Source organism: Arachis hypogaea, chromosome 5 (assembly GCF_003086295.3).
Source record: "Arachis hypogaea cultivar Tifrunner chromosome 5, arahy.Tifrunner.gnm2.J5K5, whole genome shotgun sequence".
Classification (NCBI taxonomy): domain Eukaryota; kingdom Viridiplantae; phylum Streptophyta; class Magnoliopsida; order Fabales; family Fabaceae; genus Arachis; species Arachis hypogaea.
Window position 1 is genome coordinate 35,445,819 of NC_092040.1, and position 10,472 is coordinate 35,456,290.

The 10,472-nt window shown below is 38.2% G+C and overlaps 1 protein-coding gene across 1 annotated transcript; it reads right to left on the bottom strand.

Annotated features, from left to right (window-relative positions):
- Nucleotides 1–7,067: 7,067 nt before the first annotated feature.
- LOC112803441 (uncharacterized) lies at nucleotides 7,068–8,028 on the bottom strand. Its single transcript, XM_025846936.1, has 2 exons — nucleotides 7,300–8,028; nucleotides 7,068–7,211 (listed from the first exon to the last, which is right to left on the bottom strand). The coding sequence occupies exons 1-2, from the start codon at nucleotides 8,026–8,028 to the stop codon at nucleotides 7,068–7,070; spliced, it is 873 nt and encodes a 290-aa protein (XP_025702721.1).
- Between the last annotated feature and the right edge of the window lie 2,444 nt (nucleotides 8,029–10,472).

Sequence of the window (10,472 nt, forward strand, 5' to 3'; positions counted from 1 at the left end):
TGGAAGGTGAAGAGGTCAGTTGGCCTTACTACAGGTTGATACCATGTTCATCTTTGCACTTTCGGGGCAGGTTTTCTCCCTCAAATTTAGTGTCAATCATGTAATGTCATATATGCTTGGAAATCTCTAGAATCCTACTTTTCAATGCCACTGGAATCACCTCATTTAGAGCTTTGTGGCTCAAGTTATGCGTGTTTGAAGAAGGCATGGTCAGGCTGCCAGGTGGGACTTTTGCCTATGTTAACTTCCACGTTAACTTAGTTAACGTAGAAGTTAACGTGGGTCTTTTTTGCCTCGCCAACGTTAGTGGCACTCACTTTTTCCACTAATGTTGGCATCTCCCTTTCTTTCCACGTTAACTACCACGTTAACTTAGTTAACGTGGCTGTTAACGTGGGTCTTTTTGCATCGCCAACGTTAGTGGCACTCACTTTTTCCACTAGCGTTGGCATATATCTTTCCTTCCACATTAACTACCACGTTAACTTAGTTAACGTGGGTCTTTTTGCTTCGTCAACGTTAGTGGCACTCACTTTTTCCACTAACGTTGGCATATACCCCTTTCGCAAGCGTTATTGGGACTTACCTTTCCCATTAATGTTGCTTGGTGCCTTTTGTCTCTACGTTAGAGTTCACGTTAGTGTAGCTAACGTGACTCTTAACGTGGGTCTTCCCTGCTAACGTTCCATGCTCTCCTTCTTCAAAGTTAATGCCACTAACTTTTCTCACTAACGTTGGGGCTTTCCTTCCTTCCACGTTAGTGCCCACGTTAGTGTAACTAACGTAGCCACTAACGTAGCTCTTCTCTTCTTCTTTTGGCCTGAAATCAATCAAACAAAGTGCATCAAAGTCTTGCTCTTAATCATGGGAACATGCATCATCCAATTTATCATTTAATTTATGCATGATTCTCATGAAATCATTCAAAATTCACAATGTTTGCTTGAATCATGGTATGATTGCATTTTTACCCAAATACTTGCCTATTTCCCACGAAAATGCATGAAACCAACCTAAAGCATACAAAAAATGGCTAGTAAAACTAGCCAAGATTCCCTGGCATCATCAAGCCACCAAAAAAATGATGATGTTTTTTATAAATATATAAGGGATGATGTTAGCTAGTTATTACTAAATTTGAGTCTGTTTTATTTTGGAGAAATGTTATGGTAATGGTCATAGATAAGGGTGATGATCCACTTTTGATGTTTGCTTATTGTTATTATGTTTGCTTTGTTAATTTGGTAATTTGAGAAACACTCAAGACCTTAAAGATAGGCATATTATGGTATTTTGATAAATTATATATATGATTGTGCTTTAATTATTGACCATATAGTTATTCTATCTTCAATTTTTATTTTGTAAGCATTTAAATCAAATGATAGAACATAACAAACTAAATCTTTTCATCCAATAATGCTCAAATTTTTCATACATTATAGTTATGATCAGAAATACATTTGTATAATCCATGTCACATTAACCTAAAAGTAACAACTAACAATAACACTAAACACATGGCTTGGATTAACAAATGTGAGTTCTCAAAACTGCTTCCAGTTTTTCTAGCCTCCAGGCCAAGTTCATTTTTAATTGTTCATGATCAGTTTTTCAAACCACATCTTCTTGTTCAGAATCTTCCCAAACAAATAATCCGCAGCATCTCTTTCCATTGGTATGCAATAATAAAAGAACAATCACCAATTTGGAACACAGATATAGAAACCATATATATATGAGCTTAAACCACTTACATTATAATTAGAACACCAAAAAAAGAGTTTGTTAGGATGCGTTTTAGTCCCTGAGCACCTAAAGACGGGGCGACATCCACTTCCACACCATTCCGGCACCTTCCCAGGCCTAGTTTGCACTGACGTTCTTGTCCAGTTTCCAGTTGAAGAAGAAGATGATAATGATGATTATGATGATGATGATAATGATGATGATGATGATGATGGGGTTCCGATTGGGTTTAGGGTTTATAAATAGGGATAGGAACTACATTAGAGCATGCTCACCATATATCCACGTCATATAGCTGTTACTAATGCCACCATGGCAATAACTTACTAGATTAACACTCTAATTTGCTGACTCAAGCAAGAAATGAGCTTAGGGACTTTTATGGAGTCTGGAGTTTAATATTGAGAATTAAAATAATGTAATTGAAAATTTAGGAGTGAAATTGATGTAGGACCCAATTTCGGAGACCATTTTAGGGATTTAGTCCCTCGAACTCTTTCATGTGTATTTTTATCTATTTATTTAAAAATAGATATAAAAATAATATTTAATTAAATATTTTGAATTATATATGGAACATTTTAGATTATATATATTAAATTGAAAATATATTATATGATTATATAATATATTTAAAAGAAAAACGTAATATATAACAAAAAGCAATTTGGCTCAATAATAATTAAGATGTTCCTCATTCTTTAAGTCCTTTATACAAATCGGCCAAAAAAATACTTTTTTTAGTTTTAAAAAATAATTATAGTATATTATTAGGATCTTGTCAATTTTCACCAAAATTTGGCTGTTAGTTGATAAGAGGTAAAAATAGAAAAAAAAAAGTATAGAAGTTTATCCAGAAATTAATTTATTAATGAATGGAAAAATGGTGATATGCAGCTTCATGGGTGCATGGCGTGTAATTCTGATATGTGGATCTGCCATAGCTAGTAACCTGAAAAATGCAGGTTACGTTTTGGCTGAGACAGAAAAAACAAAAAGTTGCAACAATAAAATGCAGATTGCGTTTGTCAGTATGGGACAGTCAAGCTTTGCAACCTGTCGCAGCTCCCTGCATGGAGACAGACACCTGCTGTGTGTCGACCGCTTGGGGCTCAACAAACACAGATTGCGTTTGTCAGCTGACAAACATTAATTAATCGCAGGATGCGATTGTCAGGGAGCTATGCTGCATGCGTGATACGTTTCAAAGGAGGACGATGAGTGTGCATTTATAATGAAAAACGCAGGAGAAGAGGCAACAAAGAGGGGCCGAAAAAAAGGGTGAGGGTGGGTTCCATTGTGCGGGACATTGCGTTGCAAGAGGGGAGGGTGGTGCCCTGAGAAGTTGGAGAAAGTGGGTGAAGAAGAAGAAGAGTAGAAGATTTAGGGTGTAACATAGTTCATAAAAAAAATAGTTCGCAATTTTACATTACCTGAAAAACATATTATTGAATATTTGGATTATTTTCAATGGGTATTTTTTTTAAATTTGTGATAAATAAATATATTTATTTTTATTTTATTTATTTTTATTTGAACTGTTTTATTGTTATTTTTATTATTATTATTATCGGTATTATTATTACTATTAGTTGCAATTTTTGCATTATTATTATTATTGTTGTTGTTGTTAATATTAATATTATTTATTATTTTTATTAGTAGTAGTAATAATAATAATAGTAGTTATTATGATTATTGTTATTATTATCATTAGTAGTAATAATTGTTATTATTATCATTAGTAGTAACCGTATTATTATTATTATTATTATTATTATTATTATTATTATTATTATTATTATTATTATTATTATAGTAGTAGTAATAATAATAATAGTAGTTATTATGATTATTGTTATTATTATTATTAGTAGTAACCGTATTATTATTATTATTATTATTATTATTATTATTATTATTGTTGTTGTTGTTGTTGTTGTTGTTGTTGTTGTTGTTGTTGTTGTTGTTAATTTAAATAAATATTATTTTTCGTTTTTGCAGGCGATCAGAAATTTGTTACTTAAAAAGCTTGATCCGCCGAATACCTTTAATGAGAGAGTTAAAGTGGCACTAGCATTAACTGGGTTTCAACATGTTTCGCGAATAGGCGAAATGAGAGGTCATTCTGCACTCTTAAGTGCCTTGGTGGAACGATGGAGGCCAGAAACCCACACGTTCCACCTTCCAGTGGGCGAGGTGACGGTGACGCTAGAGGACGTGATATATATACTTGGCCTCCAAGTTAACGGAGAACCCGTCACGGGTAGATCGGATAGCAGTTACCAATTTTTGGTGGATAACTACATCGCTTGTTTTGGTCGGCAGCCAGGTCCGGACGATCACGTGTTAGGCAAAGTAAATCTTGCATGGGTCCGACAGTGCAGAGATACTGAACCGTATGACACGCAGGAGTCTATTGAGCGGTACGTTAAGGCTCACATTTTCTACGTGCTTGGTTCAGTGGTGTTTTCAGATAAGTCTACCACGTCTCTGAACACGAAGTTTTTGCCTCTACTTTGAGATTTTCATCAGATTTCGGAATACAGTTGGGGCAGCTAGTCTGGCACATCTATACATATCGTTGTGTCGTGCATCACGGTATAACTATAAAAAAATGGATGGGCCACTCATTCTACTTTTTGTTTAGGCGTGGGAGCGTATGTCGTTCATGACCCCTATACCGCACAATGAGCTCCTCGATGTTGGTATTCCACTTGCGCGATGGTATTATATTTTACTATTATTATTATTTTTATTATTGTTGTTGTTATTATTATTATTGTTGTTGTTGTTGTTGTTGTTGTTGTTGTTGTTGTTATTGCATTCATCATACTCGTGCTTAGGTGGAGTCATTGGCGCCGGCATATGAGATATACACGGAGGTCTATAGCGCAGTTTAGGCGAGGAATCGATGACATAGGAGTCAACGATGTAAGTTTTAACTATTTATGTTACCGTGCTTATTTAGAATAATAATGTTACTAATAGATCTCATGGTAACTGATGTGCAGTTTACATGGCGGCCGTATATCGAAGTGGTTGTTCCACATGACCTCGGCCCAAATTTGTTTATGTGCTCCACAAAGTCGCCGTTAGTGTCGTTCAAATGTATAGAGTGGCACCTAATAGATTGAGTTCGACGATAGTTCGGGTTGCAACAGCTTCCACCAGACCCGCCATTTCAGATCGGCAATGCTCATTGTAGGCATTTAAGTGGTGCCCAGCATCATGACTGGAGAGACCAGACCAAGGAATGACTTAACATGTAGCGTTATGGCCACTATGATTCACTACAAGCAGGGGACGAGATTGTCGACTTTCATCCCCTCCCATTATACTATGACTGGTACACACAGTAGTACGGGGGTAACCTACAGCTGACAGATAGAGTTGCAAGTGAACAAGCCGACGCCAACGCACAACAAGAAGGTCCACCACAACCAACTGAACCTCAACATCAGGATCCGTCCTATGACCAAGGGTTTTAGGTATCCTTAAGGTTTATTAGTATTAATATTACTGATTCTACTTATTATCATTACTCTTATCGTTATTTATTAGCGGCATTCATTTTTCATTTAGGTGCCGGCACATGACCACCACTTCCAGGCGCCGACATTTGAGCAATAGTTCATGATGCCGGCATATGAGTAGCATTATCAGGTGTCGGCATATGAGCAACACTTTCAGGAGCCGACATATGCCCAACAGTTTCCGGTATATCAGGAGCAACAACCATACATACCAGAACCACAACAACATCAGGCAGCGGAGCCCTACATACCACAGTTGGTAATTCCAATAGATGGTCAATTTAGTCCATTGGGCAGACTTGATTCAATCAGCTTCTCTCGGCTCATGAAAGACACGTCTCATCTATTTCCAACGCCAGAGCAGCAAGGGCCTGTTGGTAGTGAGCCATCTGTTGGTCGTCGTGCGACATCAGGTCATGCCAGTGACTTCGACATGGATCGATCGTCGGATCATGTAGATCCTACTCATCCTTCTGCACCGCCGCACACCGAGTTGTTTGACTTGAATGAGTACCCGCAGCCGGAAGATGGATTTCTGGGACATGACCTCCAGCACGAGTCTCCTTATGGTGGATATAGTGCTCCCGGCATGAGTAGTTCTGGTTATGTCGACACTGGCGGTGCCAGATGTCGATGTTGGTGACGCTAGTATATCTCAAGGTCATCGGTATAATTTACGGACACAGACTGCGCCTCTGGACAAATACACCCCATCGTAGTATGCAAAGAAGGCACCCAGGAAGTAGGTTGTTGCTTTTTAGTTTAGTCTGTTTCAGTTTATGTTTTCATTCAGTGATGTAGATCATGTAGTATGTTTAGATATTTCTATTAGTCATCGTATCTATTACTATGTATTTAGATTTATATAGTATTTTTCCATTTCAGTTCCGTGTGTTGCACATTTTATCTACGTTCGTAATTATTATACATTATTTAATGCATACATAAATAAAATGTACAAAGACGTAAAAAAGCTTACACACTACTTAGAACTAGGTAATGAAGGCACAAAAAAAAGTTACATGAAAAGTTAAATAGGTCATAAAAAGTTACATACAAAGTTACTAACTAGTTTAAAATGCGTTAACATGCAAAAGCCTTAATCACAATTGACCCCCGGCAGAGCTTGGACCTGCGTGCTGTGGATATCGGCTACGGCTATGTGCCTCCCGTCCACATGTAGTACATCGGCGAGGACCACGCATGTCCCGTGAATCCATCTCATTCAAGTAGCGGGTTGATTTGGGTCTTCCTTTGGTCGCGCGCCTTAATGTCCAGTTCGCAATCACCTTCGCTCCTTCATACGGAGCCCATATAGATGGGTCACCCATCGGGACAAACTCACCTCTATAGACCTTGCAAATTTCGGACATCTTGTACATATCGTGCACATATACTTGCCAATCAAGATGCTGGTTAGCGCAACATGCAAGGACGTGGTGACATGGAAGTCGCTCGACCTGGAAATAGCCACAATCGCAGTGTCATTGCGTGAGTTTAATAGTGTAAATGGAACCATCTGACATTTTGCGAACATCAAACATCTCGTTGTGTCTGTCGAACCGATTGACCACAATGCTTCCTGCACGTCAAAAACTTTCTTATACTCTTTTGTGGCAAATTCTGAATACGTGAATCCATTGCGGATACTCTCATGAGCCTCGACGCTCTTCCGAGTGAATAATTCGTTTAGCCGATAGAAAGTAGACCTAACAATGGCAGTCACAGGAAGGTGGCATGCACCCTTCAGGACAAAATTTATGCACTCTACTAAGTTTGCCGTCATATATCCCCAACAATGACCCCTGTCGAATGCCAACACCCATCTCTCAACACCGATCTCATCACACTATTGCGTGGACACCTCACCCCGCTCTTGAAGCCTTTGGTAGTTTTTGTTGTACTCCTGTTACGTCCTTGAATATCCTGTTAGACAAACCATTTAATCATAAGCAAATACCACAAAATTACTATGAATAGAACCATATCAGCAAAATCAAGTACCTATGTTAACCAAAAGTTTATGCAAATACGGAGTCTTAAATCTCCTTAAGAAGTTGGACCTGATGTGCCTGATGCAGAACATGTGCCACGCTCTTGGTGGTGACCATGCACCGTTACTGCGAGCTATTGCTGCGTCGATGGAGTTATGGCGGTCAGAAATAATGTCAACGCCATCATTGGTAACAACATATCTCTGCAAGTTGGTTAGGAAAAACTCCAACGCGTCTACCGTCTCACCCTCGACTATTGCAAATGCAATAGGTACAATGTTTTGGTTCCCATCTTGTGCAACGGCAACTAGAAGTGCACCTTTATATTTTCCGTACAGGTGTGTGCCATCAACCTGCACCAGTGGCTTGCAGTGTCGAAAGGCTACTATACATGGATAGAAACTCCAAAAAGTGCGATGCAAAACTCTTACACCTTGAACCTCCTCACTCTCACGGTAAACGAGGAACGTCTTTATTTGGACACAAGACCTCGGCATCTTCGCAGTCATTGCTTTCAACCATACCGGCAGAGTCTGGTAAGAAACTTCCCAATTACCAAAAACTTTTGCGATATATTTCTGCTTTGCCAACCAAGCCTTGCGACAACTAACAGTATAGATGAACCTGGATTGAACTTCTGCAATAATAGACTTCACCTTTATCGACGGGTCTACTTCGAACAACGACCTAATGGCATCAGCAGTTGTGTTTGAGTCCAACTTGGCATGATCCTGTGAGATCGTTCCCATGGAGCATGTGTGTTTGCCATTGTATCTTCTGATCTCCCAACAAGCTTTCTTTCGAATTAAGCTAGCTTAGATAAGCTAGTCGCACCCGGCACCATAACCCTTGCATTTCGCATAGAATATCTGTGGCCCAGACTCATACACAGTGTAATCAACTCCTATAGAGATAGTGTAGCTTTTGATTGAAGATATCATCAACTCTCTAGAGCCAAATTCCATTCCGACACTAAACTTACCATCTTCTGCCGCAACGTTGCCTTCACCTACAACATGCGCACCACCATTAGTCAGACAAGGCAAATAAAATGCACACTAGTGGTAACTTGAATTAATAATCATAACATACCTATATTCGCATACTCAGGAAATTCCGGGGCATGCATGACTTCGAGATCCAGAGTTTGCATAAAAGATGGAATACCAAACGGGTGCCGGCTTATAATTGAGTCTGCTTCATTCTGCATCGCCGGATTGTCTACCAAGTCTCCGTCACCGTTTTCGTCATCGACTTCATAGTTGGCTTCGAGCTCCTCTTTACTATCGTTGTTATCTTCTTCCCATTCTAGGTCCCCGCACTCATCAACATCGACCTCTTCGCCAACCATGTCCAGGATCGAATGCTGTTCGAACTCAACGTACAGCTCTATGATCGGCACGTGAAATCGGGTTCATTGATAAATACAAAACATCTGCTGCGTACTGGCATCGTCCGTGATGGGCATTATTTGAAACTGTATCAGCCCACCAAATACTTGTACAGGATTTCTGTATAAAATATTGCTCACCCTTTTCAAAATGTGATTTTGTATGTTATCACAAAGACCATTTTGCAGCTCCACAAAACTCATGGTGCACGGTATAGCAAATGACAACGGACATTCACAAACAAAAGTCACTCCTTTATGTGTGTTTGGTATAATATCATCGTTATAATATACTCGCAAATTTGCAATACCTTCCATTACTTCAAGCCCACCTAACTCGATTTTTTTGACACCCCTAAAAATTTAGAACTATTACGTATATGAAAGAAAGAAGAAAAAGAGGAGTAGAAGTGGAATAAAGCATTTTGAATGAATCCTGCTTCGTATTTATAGGCTGGACTCTTGCTTAAAATATATTTTATTTTAACAAACACAGCCTGCGTTTTTAGCTTTCCAAAAAAAATTTCTGACGCACAAAAAACGCAACTTGCATTTTATTTGTTCGAAAAAAAGGCTGTCAAATTGATAAAAATGCAAGCTGCATTTTATTATTTCAAAAAAAAGTAATATACATCCCTCACTAAACGCAGGTTGCATTTGGGCTCAACAAAAATTAAAAAAAAATTGAAAACCTTTAAAACAATAAAACGCAGCCTGCGTTTATTTAAATTGCTGAAAAAAAAGAAAAAAAGCATAAAACGTAGCTTACATTTTTTTCCTGACACCATACCAGTGCAATTTTTTGGCAACTCTCCATTTCATTGCACTACCCCATATCTTTTCCATATAAAAAAAAGAGCCGAGTTTATCAGGTTATTAATTATGTTACAATTACTAATAAATAAATACTGCCAAGAATATAAATACGAAAACATACAAAATAAATACAGCATACAAAATAGTAAAATTAGTTTCTGGCAAATATAAAAAACTTTATATGCATATATTGAGTTAAGTCTAAAATGATTTTTGAAGTTACATTCGAAGTTTAAAGTAATCTTTAAAATTAATAATTACCTATTCATCCCTCAAGTTTCACTCCGAAAACCAGAATCATTCTTCAAGCATTTTTCGTCAAATAGGCACCACCAGAAAGCTTATGTGGACTCATCTCTGACACACTAGTCAGGTAATAGCTAGATAATATAGATTAGTAAAATTTTTTGTGGTAATAATTTGGTCTATGAATCAAATTTGAAAACTCTAATCCCTAAATTTAAAGATCACTCTATGCAGTTCCTTCCTCTATTCTCTTCTCTTCTTTTTCTTACATTCTCTACAGTCTCCAAATTTATTTTGCTCTTTGTGCATAATCATAAAACAAGTTTACTTACCCCTTTATTAACAAGTTTAATTTCACATAATCACCGATGGTCAATCCCCACAGGCAAACCGCCATACACTGTCGTATCGAAATTATGTTCCTCAAGGTGGTGCCTTCCTTCGCAATCACCGAATTGAGGCCATCGCAAATCAAATTGAACATTGCTATTCTCATTTTGAATGCTTTTATGAACTCTTCTTCGGGGAATTCAAGCATGTTGCATTCTCCCACCACGCTTTCGAGTGGTCCTTCACCTACAGCCGACGTTGCTGCGGTGGATTTGCGACATCGTCGAAATTCACCGTTGGTGTGGCATGTGACTTTTTTTCTCCTGCTTTATGGGATTCTTCTTCGATGCCGAAGTAGTAGTTGCCGTGGTTGGAATGGTGGCGCAGTGGTGCGAAATTTATAACCCACAC